General features: G+C 41.6%; 1 protein-coding gene across 1 annotated transcript in view; it reads right to left on the minus strand.

The window, feature by feature from the left end:
• The window catches only part of VRK2 (VRK serine/threonine kinase 2), a 424,890-nt gene that overhangs the window by 226,461 nt on the left and 178,104 nt on the right, over positions 1 to 20,325 (minus strand). The window contains 1 exon segment of the mRNA XM_078649306.1: positions 17,994 to 18,086. Within this exon segment, the coding sequence (XP_078505432.1) occupies positions 17,994 to 18,086 (93 nt within the window).

A 20,325-nucleotide genomic window follows, 5' to 3' on the forward strand; every position in this document is an offset into this window, starting at 1 on the left:
ATGTGCGGCTGTGAAATGCATTCGCCCCCCCCCCTTTTGTATACTAGTTAATGTTGTTTTTTTGTATCGTAGGTCGAGTGTTGGATTTCCCCAGGAAAAAGAGGACATGGATTGTGGGCCATTCTTTAGTTAAATGGTCATCAGTTTTTGCCGGACAGAAATCTGTGGAAGGGGTTTGGGTTTGTATGGAAAAGAACATGAGGTGTTGTGGAAAGGGGTGGGGGGCATGAAATGGAATGAACTATTCCTTTGCTGTCCAAACTGGCTGCTACATGGGGAATACCAGATCTACTAATAATACACCTGGGAGAAAACGATTTGGTGGAATTATCAGGCCTAACCCTGATTAAGCAAATGAAGCTGGACCTAGCAGTACTTAAAAATAATTGGGTGGGAACAACGATTGTCTGGACAGAATTTGTGTATAGGCACCATTGGAGAGGGGCTCGATTACATTTGGCGGTGGAAAAAGCCAGTCGAAAATTGAACAGAGCGATGAAAATTTTCTGCACGGCAATGGCCATAAATGTTCTGGTGCATGAGCATTTTTCAAGCAAGATGCTTCACTTATTCAGAGGCGATGGGGTGCATTTGTCGCAGATGGGGCAAGCGTACTATCTTATGGAACTACGGGACGTGTTGGCAAAATTGTGGGGTGTTGATCTATGGTGTTGGCATAAAGAAGTTTAAATTTTCTTTTATTGCTGAGGTTGGGTGGGGCAGGAAAACACTTGGGGTTTTCCTGGGTGGCGTGTTTTTAGGGAATAGGATAGTCTAGAGCGGACGTATCCTTTCTCTCTGGGGGGTGGGGAGGGTAGGTGGAAAGGGAAAGGAAAAGTTGGAAGGAAAAACATTGGATTGGTATTAAAACATTTTTGGAGTTTTGGCAAATAAGGAAATCATTGGGGAATGGTGATGTAAAAACCAGTTGGGGAAAAGGTTTTGGAAAATTATACAAAAGTGTTTGTTTAATAAATGTAAGGTTCGGAGTCTGTCTTTGGCTGTCCTAATAATAAAAGTGACCTTCTATGCTATATAGCAGAGTTGTGTGGAGTGTCCTTATTTGCGCGAGAGATAACTGCTTTCTTGCTTTGCTAGTATTGCCAAATCAGGCTTTTATTCCTATAGTTTGTCACTGTCGTTCCTGTTTTTTTCTACCTATCCTTGGTGAGTATTGGCTCTCTGGCCGGTTTTACTCTTTTGTCCAGAAGAAACGGTGCCTAGAAGTAAGAGACTGCTCGTTCCTAAGTTCCCTTTACGACCCATCTCCAGTTAGACACGTAACGACAGCTGTCATTTGTTACTTACATTGCCAATTCCTTACAGGCGCAGATTGCCTGGCCTGCAAACCTGCCTTGATTTTTGGAATGGTCTCGTGCCTCGGACCTGGTGTGCGCGAGCTTTCATCTTCCTGCAACACAGAATCTGTACTGGTGCGTATCCTGGACGACCTCTCTGGAGGCTTGCGTTGCAGCAGTGTTGCTTGCAGCTTTAACCCTTTTAGATTTTTCAACCATATTTCACAATGCAGATCCTCACGTTCCATATTAGCTTCCCACAAAGGGAGTTCGAGATCCGGAGCTAGCTTTGATTTAATGTTTTCCTCCAAGCTTCTTCCAAACTGCATATTTCATATTTCTCCTTTTTATTTTTGTTTTGCCAGTTTGACTTGTGGAGCTCTAGAGAGTTCCTCTCCTTGGACAACACTATTCATTTTCTATGTAGCAACATTACCTGCACTTATATACTCTTTTGCTTTTCACTTTGATGATAACACATAAATTAGTATCTGGCTTGATGAGAACCTGGAAGATACCATCATGCAGATTACCATCGAGCACTTGGCGGCGGCAGATGCAGTACAACACAACTCTGACAAAACTTATATTTGAGGCAGCTCCCCTGAAAGTGGACCTCAACAAATTGGCCAACAGAATTGGGAGATCCGACCAGTGCAGCAATCTAAGTACATAATCACAGCTTCTTATTTGACAGCCCTCCTTCTTTGCCTCTGCCTGCTTCTATTTTTTTTTTAACTCTCCCCTTCCACCTAATTGTTGGGAAATGGTCGTAAATGCCATGATTTCCTTTCTCCTTTGGTCGCCTGATACTGTTGCTAACTAATCTACTAATTACTCAGACCTGGGCAGATCGTCTTGTCCTTAGCTTCAATCTCTATGCCCATCGTCAACCTTCATGGATCACAGGGCAGCTTTTTAAATCTTTGCATCCGACTTTCAAACTATGCACAATAAATGTCCCGTTTCCTTCATTGGGCTTTAGATCCTGTCCCTCTAATCTCTCTTTCCAGTCTACATTATTGACATTGCCCACTTCTGAAAATCCACAGGACAATTTAGATCACTCTCAATCCAGACTTTCAAACACTGGTATCCCATGCCTCATTGTCTTCGAACTCAGAAGAAATGCATTTTCTGCACTCTCTCTCTATACACATATATATTACCTACTGCTGGTCGCCAGTAGGTAGTTATAGTTAGGACTTTGTTCCTGTACAAAGAGTGTTTTTTCTTTTACCAATATGTTTGGCGACGTTTGACGAATCTTTGCAAAATTTCAAAAACTAATGCCCGCTCAGATCAGCTCCTGTCTTGAAAGTTTCGTGGTGATTCGTCAAGCGGGGGGGGGGGGGCGACAAAAAAGGGGGGACCAAAAACAGTTTCTCCATGTTAATTTCCATAGGAAACTTTAGACAAGGCTAAAGACCGAACTGCAGAATGGAATTACACCAAATTCGGCAAAAGGTAGCTACTGGTTCAGAAAGCAACCTTATTTTTAAATGGTGTAAATCCGTTCAAGAGTTCCTGAGAAATTCATATATTTAGAAATATTAGTATCTGGTGACCGTGGCCCGCCTCCCTGAAAATTAAACTGAATTTTGTTTAAAAAAAAGCAAGACCCCGGGGGATGGGGTCCCTAGGGCTGAAAATGACCCGGGAAGGGGGGCCACGCAGCCCCCTCCCTGAAAATAAAACAGATTAAAAAAAAAGGCAAAGTCCCCGGGGATGGGGTCCCGGGGCAAAAAATGGCCTCAGGAGGGGGTTTGGCAGCCCCCCCTCCTTTAAATCTAGTTTAAAAAAAGAAATACGTGGCCATGTCGAAATCGGCCTGGGGAGGAAGGCTCCCCTTAAAAAAAAAAAAACAAAGCCTAGCCCTGGGGGATGTTGTCCCCGGGGCTTAATCAGCCTCAGGGGGGGGCCTCGTGCCCCCTCCCTTTTCAATTAAAAAAATTGGAGTGGATGTATGTTGTGTGTAGTGGAATTATGTGGTATGTTATGCAGTGAAATTATGTGGATAGAAAGTATGTGGTAGCTAGTGTATAGGAATTATGGAGAGCGGGAATATGTGTTATGGAGAGTAATTATGTGGTATGGTAGTCTGTGTTGTGGAGTGGTAACCTCAGTTTTAGTCTTGCTTGTTTCCATAGAAGCTAAACTATAAACTCAATGAGACAAAAAAAGAAGGAACCACTGAGGAGCCCTTCTGGACCTAGTCAGAGGTATGAACAGGGCAACTGGAATTATGCAACTGTTCGGCTGCACCGATTTTCTCATAATTATAAATTTTTCGCATTTGCCACACAATCCATCATCTGCTGCATAATCTGAAGATTTGAACAAAAAAAACCTTGTTTCTAGCTCAAACGTTACCAAAAATGCAGCAACAAGTGTTATAGCGTGGTAGAAGGCCCTGTGCAAAGCTGGAATGGTCACCTGTTACTTATAGCTAAATGTGGGTGTTACATTGGTACTAATGGTGCGCAAACCACTCTTACTTCTTTCTACACCTCTCTTGCTTCATTTTGCAACTTTCTTCCTTTCTCTGCACTTCTCTTGCATTTCTGCACATCTCTTCTACTTTCTGCACTTTCCTTCTTTCTGCTCCTCCCTTCCCTCTGTGCACCTCGCTTGTTTCTTTCTGCACCTCTCTTGCTTCTTTCTGCACCTCCCATCTTTCTGCAACACTCTTGCCTCTTTTGGCACCTCTCTTGCATCTTTCTGCACTTCTCGTACCTCTTTCTGCATTTCTGTTGCTTCTTTCTGCACTTTTCTTGTCTCTTTCTACATTTCTGTACCTTCTTTACTGCACTTTCCTTGTCTCTTTCTGCACCTCTGTTGCTTCTTTCTGCACTTCTCTTACTTCTTTCTGCACCTCTCTTGCTTCTTTCTGCACCTCTCTTCCCTTTTTCTAATCCCTTTACCTCTTTCTGCATCTGTTACCTCTTTCTGTACTTCTCGTGCCTCCTTCTGCAACTCTGTCTCTTTGTGCACCTCTCTTGTATTTTTGTGCACCTCTCTTGCCTGTTGCCTCTTTCTCCAATCCTCTTGCCTCTTTCTGCACCTCTGTTGCTTCTTTCTGCACTTCTCTTGCCTCTTTCTGCACCTCTGCTGCTTCTTTTACCACTTATCTTGCCTCTTTCTGCACCTCTATTGCTTCTTTTACCACTTATCTTGCCTTTCTGCGGTTCTGTTGCTTCTTTCTGCATCTTTTGCTTCTTTCTGTCACCCTCTTGCCTTTTTCTGCACCCCTCTTCACTTCTTCTGCACATCTCTTGCTTCGGTCTACACTCCTGTTCCATTTTTCTGGGCCTTGTTTGCCTGTTTCTGCAACTTCCTTGCCTCCATCTACACTTCTGTTGCTTCTTTCTGCACTTCTCAAGCCTCTTTCTGCACCCCTTGCCTCTTTCTGCACCCTTGTTACTTCTTTCTGTACTTCTCTTGCTTCTTTCTGTACCTCTTATTCATCTTTCTGAACGCCTCTTGCCTCTTTCTGGACCCCTCTAACCTCTTTCTGCAAATTCATGCCTCTTTCTGCACCTCTCTGTTTCCTCTTTCTGTACCTCTCTTGCTTCTTTTTGCACCCCTGTTGCCTCTTTCTGCACCTCTCTAGCCTGTTTCTGTACCTCTTGCCCCTTTCTGCACCCCTGTTCCTTCTTTCGGCACCTCTTTTGCCTGTTTCGCACAGGGAACATCCTTTACAACGCGGATGTTACCCCGCACTACAGTTACGACGCGTCTTTTACAACGCAAGTCGTAACCACGACTTGCGCTGGAGGGCGCACAAGGAATAGTAGATTTACTATTCCAACACCTTCCCTACTGTACGTAGGCTGGTGTTGGAATAGTAAATTTAACTATTCTAAGTCCAGCACCCCTACAGCGCAAGTCGTAAAAAACGCGTTGTAATGGAACACGTGGTAATACCACGCGTTGTACCGTCGTACATCCATTTTGCACCTCTGCTGCTTCTTTCTGCACTTCTCTTCCTTTTTTCTGCACCTCTTTTGCTTCTTTCTGCACCCCTCTAGCCTCTTTATGCACCTCTCGTTTCTTTCTGCAACTCTTGTCTCTTTCATCACTTCTCTTGCTTCATTCAGCACTTCTCTTGCCTCTTTCTGCACTTCTCTTGCCTCTTTCTGCACCCCTCTTGCCTCTTTTTGTACCCCTCTCGCCTCTTTCTGCACCTCTCTTCCCTTTTTCTGCACCTCTCTTGCCACTTTCTGCACCTCTCTTGCCACTTTCTGCACCCCTCTTCTTGCACCTCTCTTGCCGGTTTCTGTACCTCTCCTGTCTCTTTCTTCACCCCTGATGCCTCTTTCTGCATTTGTCTTCCCTCTTTCTGTACCCCTCTTGCCTCTTTCAGCACTTCTGTTGCCTTTCTGCACATCTCTAGACTGTTTCTGTACCTCTTGCCTCTTTGTGCACCCCTGTTCCTTCTTTTTGCACTTCTTTGCCTGTTTCCTCACCTCTCTTGCCTGTTTCTGCATCTCTGTTGCTTCTTTCTGTACTTCTCCTACTGGTTTCTGCACCTCTCTTGCATCATTCTGCACTTCTCTTGCCTGTTTATGCACATGTGCTGCTTCTTTCTGCACTTCTCATACCTCTTTCTGCATTTCTGATGCTTCTTTCTGCACTTCTCTTGCCTCTTTCTACATTTCTGTTGCTTCTTTCTGATCTTCTCTTGACTCTTTCTGCAATCCTACTGCCACTTTCTGAACCTGTTACTTCTTTCTGCACCTCTCTTGCTTCTTTTTGCACCTCTATTGCCTCTTTCTGCACCTCTCTTACCTCTTTCTGCACCTCGCTTGCCTGTTTGTAAATGTAAATGTATTGCGACTTATATATGTATTGCGACTTATATAGCGCACGTATCACCCGAAGGTATCAAGGCGCTTGCTTAGGGAACCCGTCCTGATATTCCCCTGTGAGATACCCCGGCAGGGTATCCACAAGGTGAAAGCCAGGCATCCCACCGCGAGGGGCCGTAGTGGAGATTAAGCAAGCTATTGCCCAGAGTCGCAGAGTGTGACCCCGTGAGTCGAGTAGGCACCGGAGCGAGAATTGTCGAGTCCGTGGAATTTTTGAGCCAGAGACCCGCCGAGGCGGGGAATCGAACCCTGGTCCACGGCCGATCTCAGCTTCCGGGTCTGCCGCCTCTAACCACTGAGCCACGCTTCTCCACCTCTTTGCCTCTCTCTTTCTGCACCCGTTCCATCTTTCTGCATCTCGTTTGCCTGTTTCTGCAACTCTTGCCTTGTTCTGTAGTTCTCTTGCCTTGTTTCTGCACCTCGCTTGCCTCTTTCTGCACCTGACTTGCCTTTCTGCACATCTCTTGCTTCTATCTGCACCTCACTTGCCACTTTCTGTACCTCTTGCCTCTTTCTGCGCCTCTCTTGCCTCTTTCTGCGCCTCTCTTGCCTCTTTCTGCACCTTTCTTGCCTCTTTCAGCACATCTGCTGCTTCTTTCAGCACTTCTCTTGCCTCTTTCTTCACTTCTCTTGCCTCTTTCTGCAGCTCCGTAGCTTCTTTCTGCACCCCTCTTGCCTCTTTCTGCACCTCTAGCCTCTTTCTGCACCTCTGTTTCTGCATTCTACACTTCTCATGCTTCTTTCTGCACCTTTCTTGCTTCTTTGTACACCCCTCGTTCCTCTTTCTGCAGCCCTCTTAGCTCTTTCAGCACCTCTCTTGCCTCTTTCTGCACCTCTCGTGCCTCTTTCTGCTCCTCTCTTGCTTCTTTCTACACCTCCCTTACCTCTTTCTACACTTCCCTTGCCTCCCTGCACATTTCTTACTCTTGCGGCACCTGTTTTTTTTCTGCAATTTTCTTGCTTCTTTCTGTACTTCTTTTGCTGGGTTCTGTATTCAAATGGGAAGGGCCAGCTGTCAAGGTTAAAGTTCTGCATGCTCTTGTGACTGAGGTATTTGTCTACTTGCACATGTATTCTCACATGTGTTATGCACCTGAAGATGGTAGCTTAAAAAGCGGGTAGCTTCTCTTATAGGTGGGCAAATCTTCTTAGTTCTGGTCTGTCATTCGGTTGCACAGGCAGACATGTCTTATGTGTATAGGGGTTATAGAGCCCCTCAAATATACTATTGAATGACCATGTGCCCTGTATTATGAGCAGAAAGAAATATATATACCTTTTAGTACACAAATTTACAGAGTATGATGTTTGAAAGTCAGGTATTAAAGTATTTGTACATTTAGTATGCAGACACGCATGCATACCTTTACAAACTTGGTCAGACTTTCAACAGCAATATGGTTAGGATTGCAATTTTACATTTGGTAGGCCTAAAATTATGAGCAGTCGATGAATAGTGAACCTTCAAGAGAAAAGTGAGGTTTAAGACATCTTGGGAGAAGGATTAGTGATTAGGCTACTTTGAATGAGTCTGTGAAAACGTACAGTCAAAGCAGGCCTCTCTGCACCTCTGTTGCTTTTTTCTCCACCTTTCTTCCTCTTTCTGAACTGCTGTTGCCTCTTTCTGCATTTTTCTTGCTTATTTCTGCACCTTTCTTCCTCTTTCTGCACCTCTTTTGACTCTTTCTGCACTTCTCTTGCTTCTTTATGCGCCTTCTTCCTCTTTCTGTACATGTCCTACCTATATAGGCATAATTAGAAATTAGCATTTAAAAAACTTTAGATATTCACTGAAAAAAACACAGGTTTCAGGGACATTATAGTTAGGCAGACATTTCACGTGTACAAAACCAAAGAAATTCAGCCGGAATAATTAGCTGAACTAACTGTACCTTGGGCTCCCTGTGCACTGCTGATGACCTCACATATTACATCACTCATGACATGGTCAGTGACATCACGACATCTCAAACGACATCACTGATGACATAATTTACTTAATATCTGATAGACCTCCTCACACCCCAACATAACCTTTCATACACCCATTCTAAAATACAGACTACCATTCTCGAAACCACAGACACACCAATACCAGTTAGTATATACTCACTCACTGATTCATAGGTCTACACACATATCCACTCACTCACCCATATAGTCACTCATTTATTTTATTTATTTATTTATTTTAGGGGTTTTATATAGCGCTAGCTGGACCCCAGGCCATCAGAGCCCTTCACAACAAGTGACTTATATGCAATCAAGCAGCGTAGAGATCACAGTAGAATATAGTGATCCGTGACGAGTAGAGTTCAAACAACGGAGTAAAAAAAAAAAAAAAGAAATTGAATGAAAAGAAACATGTTGAGTGCAGGTCACACAGAACGAGTAGCCGATAAGTTTTCTTATTCTGGGCGGAGGGAAGGGGTAGGGTTCCGGAAGGGGTCCGGGCGGTAGCGGATGTCAATGTCACATGACACAGAGGTAAAGTCAGGTGGAGCCTTCTGTGGATCCTATCGGTTCGCTAGTGAGTGATCGAGGAAGAGGACTTTGAGCAGGCTTTTCAATTTTGCAAAAGAGGGGATCGTTCTGATGTGGGAGGGAATGGAGTTCCCAAATTTGGGCTTGTTACCAGCAAACAACCTGCTCGCTGTTTTTTTTGCGTGTTTTCAGCGGGAGGGGTAGCAATGTATTGGAGCTCCTGATGTTTCTGGTCTGGTCGGCCTTTTTGAGTTTGGAAGCCAGGTATTCCGGTTTGCCTGTGCGAAGGGCTTTGTGCGTGAGGCAGGCTGTTCTGAAGCTGGCCCGCATTTCAATTGTGATCCATTTTAGTTCTCGGAGTGCAGGCGAGATGTGGTTGAATTTCCTAGTTCCGGTGACCATTCTGGCTGTTGCATTGAAGGTTGTTTTTAGGGGGGCGAGGTGCGATTTTGCTTTACCCGCCAGGGCTGCAATCCCGTAGTCTAGTCTGGACAGCACCAGTGCTTGAGTGGCTTGTTGAAGGTCCTTAGGCGGGAGGAAGGGTTATATTTTGTGCAGTAGCTTCAAGTTAAGGAAGGCGCTTTTTGCAGAGCTTTTAATGTGTTTGTTCATGTCCAGTTTCGGGTCTAGGGTGATAACTAGAGATTTTACCGAGTCTGCCAGGGTGAGGTTGCCATTGAGAACATCAATAGCTTTGAGCCATTCTGCAATTTGGGGGTTCTCTTCTTTGTTGGAGATGAGGAGTATTTCCGTTTTCTCTTGATTGAGGACTCATACATGCAATCACTCATACAAGCAGTCACTCATCAATACAGCCACTGATATATGTACTCATACAGACGCTCACACACCGCCACTCACCCATAGAGTTACTCACACACCTAGTCAGTCACCTAAAGAATCATTCACACTGCCATTTACTCACCTAGACAGATATATACACACCACGTCACTTATTTGTACAGATACTCTCTTCTACAATCACGGACACAAGCACACACTCATCCTTACAGCCACTCTCACAATCACTCACTCTCACATATAGTCACTTATATAATCCAACACTCACATAGACTGCCTTTCACATATGTAGTTACTCACGCATATACCACTGAGCCATCCATTCACTCACCAACACAGCCATACACACACTCACTCACCCATACAGCCCATCACAGATGCACTCTTGAACCCATACACCCAGTGAATCACCCACTCACACATCCGTGCAGGGAGTCACACAGCCCCACCACCCACCCACACAGACACTCAGGCACCCATACAGGTACTCAGATAACCAGTCATTAACCCATATAGACACTCATGTAGTTACTGACCAACCCATGCAGCCACTTACACACAAACTGACACACTGATAGAGACATTCACACAGATTAGTCATTCACCCATGGATTCACTAAGACACATTTAATCACTCACTTATACAGTCAGTCACGCACCCACTAAATCATCCATTCACTCATACACCCACTCATTATTCAATACACCTTGGCGTATATCTATATATATATAACATTCTTAAACTTTTTAGAAACACTCACAGGATGAGGTCATCAGTGCTGTCATTTGAGATGTCACTGACCATGTCATGAGTGATGTAATATGTGACGTCATCAGCAAGTCATTGCGGGGGCGTGAGTTATAGTTAGCTCAGCTAACTAGAACAACAGAATGTCTCTGGTTTTGTACGAGTGAAATGTCAGCCTAACTATAACGTCCCTGAAACCCGTGTTTTTTTCAGTGACAATCTAAGGTTTTTTAAATGCTAATTCCGAACTATAAAGTCCCTAAAACCTGTGTTTTTTTCAGTGAATATATATATATTTTTTTTTTTACAAACAAGTAACTCATACCTCAACTAAAATCAGCTTCTCTTTTCAAATCTTTTAAAAGATATGTAGTTTCAGGGCCCACACGTTTGGTAGCTGCTAGTGCACTACTGATCCTCAATTCAGTTAAGCCAACTTTGCTGAAGGTCTGAGGAATTTCATCACTAGGAGGCTGTTGAGAACATACAAGATGTATGCTCCCCTGCTGAAAAGAGTTGAGCCGACTGAGAAACAAGGGGCAGAGTCTGAAGCATGGAGGCTAAACTGATGATATTGTTCTTACAGGAACTTAGATGAACAAGCATTGGCAAAGGCAATAGGTCTGGCGTTGACCGCCAGTCTTTTGGCAATTCTTGTGTTATTCTTTCCTGATTTTTGCAAAACGCTATTGTTTGGGAAGCTGCTGGGCCCTCAATAAATGTGAAAAAATAATGGCTAAAGGCAAGTAGTTTTCCGGTCTCAAAAAAGTACACATTACCATGGTACATCTAGCACTAAAGGAAGAACGTTTTGTGTGGATATGGTCCTTTTGCAAGGGCAGCATGGCATAACTCATAATTAAGTGAGGCAAAGGATCAAGTGGGCTAACACTGCCCTTTGAAGCATGCTGGATTGGGTGGAAGAAAAATGTTAATGACAACATTCCAGACTAACAGATGAAGTCTTGCTGAAAACCCTCCACAAGTAACAATGTTATAAATGCTTTTAGTAAAATCAAAAGATTTTACCTAGCCAAGACCTAAAAGAAGCAAACAGTCTGGCATTGGCTATTACCTTCACCTTTGAGAAGAAGGGAAGAAAGAAGGGAAGGAAGGCAGACAACGAACGAAAGGCAGACAAAGGATGAAAGGCAGGCAAAAAAGGACGAAAGGCAGACAACAAAGGACGAAAGGCAGACAACAAAGGACGAAAGGCAGACAAAAAAGGACAGAATGGCAAAAAAGGGAAGGAAGGCAAAAAAACAAGACAGAAGAGAAGGATGAAAGGAGGCAAAACAATTAAGGAAAGAATAAAGGAAACAAGGCAAGAAATAAGGAAAAACGAAAGAAGGAAAGAGGCCAAAAAGTAAGAAAGGAAATAAAAAAGCAAGCAAAGAAGGCAACAGAAAAAAGATAAAAGGCAAAAAGAAGGCAAGAAAGAAAGAAAGAAGGCAAGAAGGAGCGAAGGCAAGACAAACAAAAGCAACGAAGGAAGGATAAATTAAAGGAAAAAACAAAGAAAGGAGGCAAAACAAAGAAAAGGAAATAAGTTAAAAAGAAAGAAGGAAAAAAAGAAAGCAATAAGAAAAAAGGCAAATAAGTAAATGAGGCTAGAACTAAAGGTGGAAGGAAAGAGTAAGGACGGCAGAAACTAAAGAAGGCTAGGAATATGGAAAGTAGACAAAAAAGAATGAAAGAAGGTAAAACAAAGTAAATCAGAAAAAAAGAAAAAGAAGAAAGAAGCATTGGAATGAATTATGGTAAGAAAAAGAGAAGTAAAGAAAAAAAGGCAAAATAGAAAGGAAGAACAAAATAAGAAAAGAAGGAACAAAAGTAGTAAAGAAGGCAAGAAAGACTGAAGGAAAAAAAAGCCAAAAAAGAACGAAGAAAAGAAAAATGGTAAAATGGAAAGAAAGAAGGAAGGTCAGAGGGTTCACAGTATAAAATGTTGAATACTAAACCCCAAATTACACTCCATCTATGTTTAAATTAAACGGTTACAAGTGTGCTGCAAATGAAATTTTTTTCATCCTGGCCAAAGTTTTATCAAAGAACCATTGTTGAAACCCAGTCCAGGTATGCTGTGAAATAGCAGCAGCATAGGTCATTGATATACGCACCAACAGCATCACCTTAACAACTTCACAGCAGCCAATCTTAACTGAGGCACTGCAACAGCTGTTGGTGGTAACGCTACTCTGTCAATAGTGACATGAGCTACAGGCAACGGAGGTCCTCTGTACTGCTCTCCTTCGTGAATCTAAAAAGGAGTTAGGGCCAGATTTATATCTTGGCTGTAAGGATACTCCATGGCAACGGAGTATGCTTACCACCAGGATAATTGTGCACCCGTTCAAATTAGCTGTGGGCAGAATATAGGTTTAATCAAAGTAGAGACTACTCCATCTCCGCTATGATTAAACTCGTCTGACAGCCCTGTGGAGGAAGAGCTGCCAGGGGCAGATCTGTAATTCCGCCCACCTGATTTACCGGGCAGTGAGAGGTCACTTTATAATGCCCGTCCCTGCCTGAATACTCTGGTGGTAAGTGGCAAGGAAAACTGCTAAATGCTCATATCTTCATGGGAGAGGACTTCCATGGCAAGAGGGGCACTGTCTTTTTTTTTTTTAAAGACATTTTAATTTCAGGATTTTCTTTTTGACAACTAAAAAACAAAAACTGCTTGGTGCAGGGCTCCGCTGACAGAGCCCTGCAACAAACAGCTAAATGCATTGAAAGGAACTGCCGTGAAGGTGGATCTTGCTCATGCTTTATAAATGACCACCAGCTTAGCATTAATTGTTCCTTATTCATTTGTCGCCCTAAATGGGATGGGAATGCCCAGTCATGGGTCCTGTGCTCTCCATGCCATTAGAGTCAATCCAGCCTGGTTGATTAGGGGTGATACCCCAAAACCTGCCCCAGGATGCATGTTTCCGATCCAAGGGGGACCTGGCTAGGCAGTTCGGACAGGAATGTTCCCATGGGAAGCAGGGTCAAGACTGATTTGCATATGGCTGGGTCTAAATTGAAATGGCGTGATGTGCAAAAAAACTATGGATTTAGTCACAGAACTCGTTACTGGGGGTGATTGTTAGACATTGTTCAACATTCCATCCATCAATTTTTCTTTTTTCAATTAGCGAATTCTGCCATTGAATCTTCAATTTTAACCTCAAGTCTTCGGCATTGGCTTACCAATGGCTTCTAATTGATCACTTTTTTTTCCAAATCTCAGGTTCTGCTCTTTGTGACTCAGCTCAAAGCAATCTGCATCAATGGAATGTAATATTTTGTCCTTTAAAGGTAAGAAATCCATTTAAATGGCTCTCTAATACCATTGCAATCATTTTACCTTTAAGCAAACAAATTGTGGATTTTTCTGTCCCACAATCTTCTCATTCATCATAATGATTCCTTAGGCTAGTACACTCATAGATCATAATAGCTAACAGTGTGCTAAAAAAGCTTTCCTATGCTATCACATCATGGTACCTCATAAGTGTGTACGGACTACACATAGGAATGATATTTATGTTGCACCTGATGGCTACTTCGCATTGTGCAAGCACCGGAAGGGGGCAACAAGCTCACCAGCTCACCTTGACAAGAAAGAAAGTGTATAAAGCACCTCATGTTAATACTATCTTTACACATGAGCTCTAAAACACCTCTAAACAGATTTCATGCACCATTGGAAAGTATCACTGAAAAGAAATGCGATGCAATCCAAACGTTTTCCCATTACAGAAAATATGCAAAAGGGGATATTCTGGCTAGGAATTTGCCTCACAGATTTTCCATTTGGGATGTCATGGAACCATATCTTATATTCTCTACCCTCTTAATTAAACGCATTTACAGTCTCAAAATATCATACATTTGGTTAATAGAAGAAGGAGGCTAATTGCTATCATTTTATGTGCTTTTAAGGTCAGATTTACTGTAGTGTTATTGGTTCAGTGTCAGATACATGATTAATGTGCATCTTCATTTGTAAATACATGCACAATTAAAAGAAAAAGGCCTAGCCACTCTACTAGTACTGAATATTTCTCTAAAAGAACAAATTCTGCCTACCCGCGCCTAGTCAACCTTAATTACTAAAGCACCAACAGTTTATGCGAGTGGGATCACAGAAAGGCAAACAAAAAAGGCATAAAACTAGCCAGCCATGCAAGGAGTGCTCCATTAAATGTGAATTATAGAACTTGGCAAGCGAAATATACTGCAGCATTGCTGAGCGCATGGTATTCGCTACAAAACCAGACAACAATAAATATCAGCATTACCATATATAGCTTACTGATAAAGCTAGTTTAATGTCATGTTTTACCGAATAGAAAGGGCATATAGTCTCATTGCCTGCCTCTTATTACAGACCTAAACAACTACTAATACCATGATTAGATAAAAAAAAAAGACAAAACACTGCTGAAGAGTGAGCAATCCACTTCCATTTAGCAGAGGACTATTCCTTATCTGGCGAGTGCTACTTCCAAAGACGGTTCCTTTGAAACACAGCTTTCTAATATACTTCCTATCATCGAACACTGAGTTTTCCAAAGGTCACTCAAATTACCAACACTTTCTGATATAAAGATCTTGAAAGTTGCATCTCAATTAATATTTACGAAGTAAGTTTTTTTCCTTGGATTGCACAGATATGCTTCCCTTTTCTTTGTTCATGGTCTCTTCCACGTTTTTCCTCATTTCTACTTCTTGCTTGCTCTGCCAGATAGTGGAGTGGGCATATGTTCCATCTGCGGGGCTGGGAACGGGAGGGTTGTTACTGTCCATGCTCCTTTAACAGGCTTCACCTATTTATCTTCCTTTTCAGAGGAATTGCCCCAAAATAATTCACCTCTACATCTTTCCCGGCACCTTATTGCTTGTCCGTATCTTCAAATTCCTTTATAAATGCTCCCTTCTTTGTACACCACCAATCATCCCTTCTTATGTTGTGTTTTTCTTTTTTTTCCTTTCTTTCTGGAGTTGGGGAGGAGAGCATGAGTACACACCCTCTTATGTCCTAATAATTCTTCTCCCGCCTTTTTTTCCTAACTCCCCCTTCTAAGCACCTAAATAACCTACATACTCTTTCCCACTCAGAACCTCCACACTCTCCTCCATACCCTTTTCCGCTGCCATTCTACTTCTTTTGCATTTCAGGGATGCCGTACAAAAAAAGAAAACTACTGGAATCCTAGACACTGCTCAGTTTGCTTTTTTTCTTGCTCGTATCTTGCTTGTTAAACAGTTCTATGCAAACTTTGCCATTCCTTTTGTTTAAGAATTGTAACATTTTGGTGGGTACTTTATTCCCTTTTATTCGCAAAGTTAAGAGCCGGATTCCTATCCTATGATAATTCCCCTTCTTCAATTTGTTCACCACTGCCTTGTTAATTCTAATTATGAAAAATCATTATTAAAGTATTTTATACTTTTGTTCATAACATCTTTATCATTTCGACTTTACATAATGCTATTCCAGGTAGGGTATTCTCCTGGTTCTTTCCACCAACTTTTGCTCCTTGTTTTTTTTCTCCACAAGAGGAGATAAAGCTTTTTAATGAAGCAGAATACATTTTTTAATTATCAAACTGAAGGCACGTTGAAAATAAATCCTGCCCAATAGGGATCGCCTCTAGTGCTGCTCTTCTCTTTAACCGTGTTAATTAAATTATGGGGCACGTAGAGTGCAAACACCACAACATACTTGGAGTTTATAATATGATCTCGGAGAACATTTTTGCCAGATTTTGTTGTGCAAAGACAACGACACTTACTAAATAAAAATGAAAAAAAAACACAGCAAGATAAAACGAAAGTGAAGGAAAAGTATAAAATGTCTTTATAATAGCATACTAATAATGCCACTCGGCTACATAAGGTAGGTACCTGCTGCTAGGAAATGTACACAAACTGGCTGGCTTGAATCCCAGCGCCTCCCGACCCAGGATTTCACCCTTTGAAGTCAATAAAATGAGCTCTGCTGCCTCAGGTAATCGTAAACCCTACCCTTAACAATATTGAAGTAGCTAGTACTGCATAAAAAAACAAGTTATTATATAAAAAGGGTATTTATCGCAACATAACCATGGATTATTGCAGCAGTAGATGTTAAAATTATAACATTACTAAAACGTGCAGTTGGCATGCCTTTCTTGTGCCTCACTCCTTCAAATAAACAAACTTACAGTGTAACTGTATTTAATGAATCTACTTTGTCAAAACAAAACAAAAAATCCAAATCATGTTCTAGTGTAAATATCAAACTCAAGATGTAGATGTATGAAGACATTGGGAAACTTAAAAAAAAAACCTATCAAAGCCACCAAGTTTGAATACAGCAAGCTGATGGAGGTTTTACAATTTTTTATTGCAAGCATGTGCCACAAAAATATGAAAAGCAAAAAAGAAATGTGCATACCTAAATGTAGTGGCCATATGGTTGCACTGCTATTTTTAATTTTTTTAAATTAAAAAAAACCACTGAAAATAGTTTTAAGGGGATAACGGTACAGGTGTCCCCTACCAGACAGGTGTATGCATAATTTTAACAGTAAAGGTGTTTCATACTAAACAGGTGTTCTTAGAACATGTATGGAAACCCTTTTTAGTTCTACTCTACACCACACAACGATTCTTATTGATACACATAAAATAACTATTGGCTTTGAACTACTGTAACCTCAAAACACTGTTTAAACACTGGATGATTACAAAATAAATTAAACAAATATAATGAGTTTAATGAAAAGTGTATTTGGAAAGTAACATTGCGCTACATCATTCTTGGCTCTGAAGCGCACTTCTTTCTCGGTGATGTGGAAAGGTAATCCGGAAAAAAATGCTGTCACTCAAAGTGCCAGAAAGCCAATGGCTCAAGTAGGCTACCCCAGTGCCTCATGCTGTATGCTGTTGTAGGCAGAAGCAAAATGTGAATGGCAGCTGAACAGACCAATACATGAAGAGCGATCTCACCCAAAGCCCCTGAATGTATGCATGTACGTATGTGATTATGAATGTATATATATTTAATATCACATCAGGCAGACAAGACATATGCACCTATTTCTAGGTATGACTGAAAACAAAAATTATGAAAATACATATTGGGAAAATGCATAAGTTGCTCTTTTTCTACCAGGTGGTCACTACAAGCCTATAGTTGAGTGATTTGCAACCACCAAGCTCGGGGATGACATGACAGCACCATTTCACAGGTTTCCCACGGACTAATTGTTTTCCTCCATCTAAAACCTTATTTGTTTGACCTTTTTTCACCTGATACCAGAATTCAAGGGCATGAATTAATATTCATCAAATGTGTTTTTTAGAACACTGCTGCTTGCGACTTAGTGTGAGGCAAACATGAAGAATGCGTTATTAACAAATAAACCCATGTCAACACTTATAGACAACAAACTAGTATTTTATTGATCGGATATACATTGAAAAAGTTATAGTGTCCGATATGCATCAAGAAAAGTTTACATTCGATTTTGAAGTTAATACATTATGCCAGCATTACAACAAGAATAAAAATAAACCTTGAACACTATGTAATAAAGATGACATGGTCCACGCGATGACAAGAACCAATCACGCAGTGCTGGATCCCATGCGACAACAATAAGCATCCGTGCCACATCCTGCAGTTCAGACCTACCATGGCATTCATGAAAATGATAACCAAATAACTTATGTTCATATTAAAACGATAAACACTGTATTAAAAAATAGAGATGGTGCAGTTGGCAGAGGAGAAATATTTGAAAGTGTTACCTCATCTGGATTCCTGAAGCCCAGCATTAGATTTGCAGCTTTAATATCCGCATGTACATATTCATTTTCATGCATGTATTCCAGGACCTCCAGCTACAAAATAATAAAGGGAAAGTTGATGTTTACAGCCCAGCAAATTTCATGAGCAAACATTGAACCGTAAACTCCTCACAATCGCGCTGCTTTGATGAAAAATGAGCCCTTAATCTGTCCTATTATGCAGGAACAACAGAGGGGTCTCTGCATTTACAAAGCACTTACTGCAGCCAGGAATTCAGGGGAGTTCGGGACACATCTAATTGGTAAGCAGGGGAGGCTGTGTTGGTTGAATCCTGCTGGCTTCCATCTGATGACAACTCTACAACTTACAAGTGAAAATTATACCAGTACTTCACATTTCTAGTGAGGTGGCAAAGACTCAAGTGCAGAAAGTCTCCTCTTCTCTGAATGCCACCCTCTTTCCTTACCAGCTTTCTCGTCCTCTCTCTCACCTTCCTGTCGTCTGCATTAAAATCTTTACATCATTAACCATCATTAATCATTAATCTAAATTCTGAGTTTGGTTCTCTCACGTTCTGACCCCTAACACTGCTTTCATACTGCTCTCTATTAAATCTTCAAATGTCCCTCTCTTCATCAGAGATTTAGATATCTCTATCAGGTGCTAGTATACATACATGGCTTGGCTCCTAGCCAGTTTGCAAAATGTTGCCTCTTCCTTATTTCATTACTTCCCCTAAATTATGCGGTTGAGCTACATGTCCCTGAATGAATGAATGAATGATGTGAGTCTTGTTATGCGCATACTTAGCCCGATGGGCGTCAAGGCGCCTAAAACAAATAGTGCAGCTCGCAAATCAACCCAGCAATCCATCATTGATAGGCCTTGATGAAGTACCACGTCTTCAGGGCTTTTTTAAACAAGTCAATTGAGGGAAGTGATTTAACCTCCCATCCCTGCCCATCTTTGTAACACCTGAAGAATTTTTTTCTTTGCAGGCTCTTAGACAGTGGACTACTTTTTTGGTAACTGCCACCCGTCCTCCACTGTAACCTCCTTTTCATTTTCTCTTAAACAAAATATCCTCCACACTGTTTCTCAGACTATTTTCGACTTATATACCCGAGATACTCTCTGCACCATCATCATATAGAACCTGCAATTTAAACTTCAGTACTCAGTATCTCATTCCGTGTTTCTATGTTACTGAGTTCTTGAGTATATTAATAGACACACATTTACAGATGTTGAATGAAACAAAATAAAAAGATATCGGTTTCTAATACACCTTCTGTGAGAAATATATAATGTCACCAGAACTAATTATTCTATTCTTTGTGGCAAAATGGAAGCAATAGAGGCAAAGTCGAGTGGGTCATGAGTTCCCGTCCCTCAATCAGCAATATCAATAATTAGCCAACCACACTCCATGCATACATCTGCATGTGTGGTTTATGTCAAACTATTTTTCTTGTGCCGTACTTGTAAACTAAATTATTTAAATCGGACCACGGCAGAAAGGGTTACAGTGCAAATGTTTTATTACCAATTTAAAGCTTTACTAATAAGAAAAAACATTAATTTATGTCCCATTGATTCAATTTTAGAATTACTATAAAGAAGACGGCATCTGGGCCATACTCACAAGGCCTAGTTCTTGTGATGATATTGAACTGCAGGGCTTAACCCCTTGTGTTCAGGTTATGGTTAAACAACTCTGTAATCTTTGGCACCGTGTTACGAATCGTTATGACATTTTCCTAAAAAGTGTCAAGTTGGGTCTAGTTGTGGATAGCAAATTTCGTGGCGATCCGTTTAACGGGAGCCCAGAGAAGGAGGGGGTAAAAAAAGTTGGTTTCCAATGTTAATTCCCATAGAGATTTTAGCCACGACTACAGCCCAAACTGCAGAATAGAATTACACTAAATTTGGCAGAACGGTAGCGGTTGATCCAAAAGCGACCTTTTTTGGAATTGGTGTAAATCTCTTTAGTAGTTTTAGAGATATTCAGATCAAACTAAATTTGTATATCTAGGGACACAGAGGCTCCACGACTCCTTCGTGAGGCATCGCAAATCCATGCCAACAGAGAAGTCTTGATTGGCTGGCCACAACCGGAGTAAAAATTTGCAACACCCATGTTAGGCATCAGGGAATAGATCCCGGCAGTAAAAAACAAAAAAAGATCAAATGTAGTAGAAGGGGGCACGGTAGAGGTAGCCTGATCCCCTGGGGGCAATATAGGGGTCTGTGAGGAGGGACTCCTTATGGGCTTATAAGTACCATTGAACTTTTTTTTCCACGTGCTGGGAGTCACGACTGTTGCGATGT

The sequence above is a fragment of the Lissotriton helveticus genome, chromosome 6 (assembly GCF_964261635.1).
Source record: "Lissotriton helveticus chromosome 6, aLisHel1.1, whole genome shotgun sequence".
NCBI lineage: Eukaryota > Metazoa > Chordata > Amphibia > Caudata > Salamandridae > Lissotriton > Lissotriton helveticus.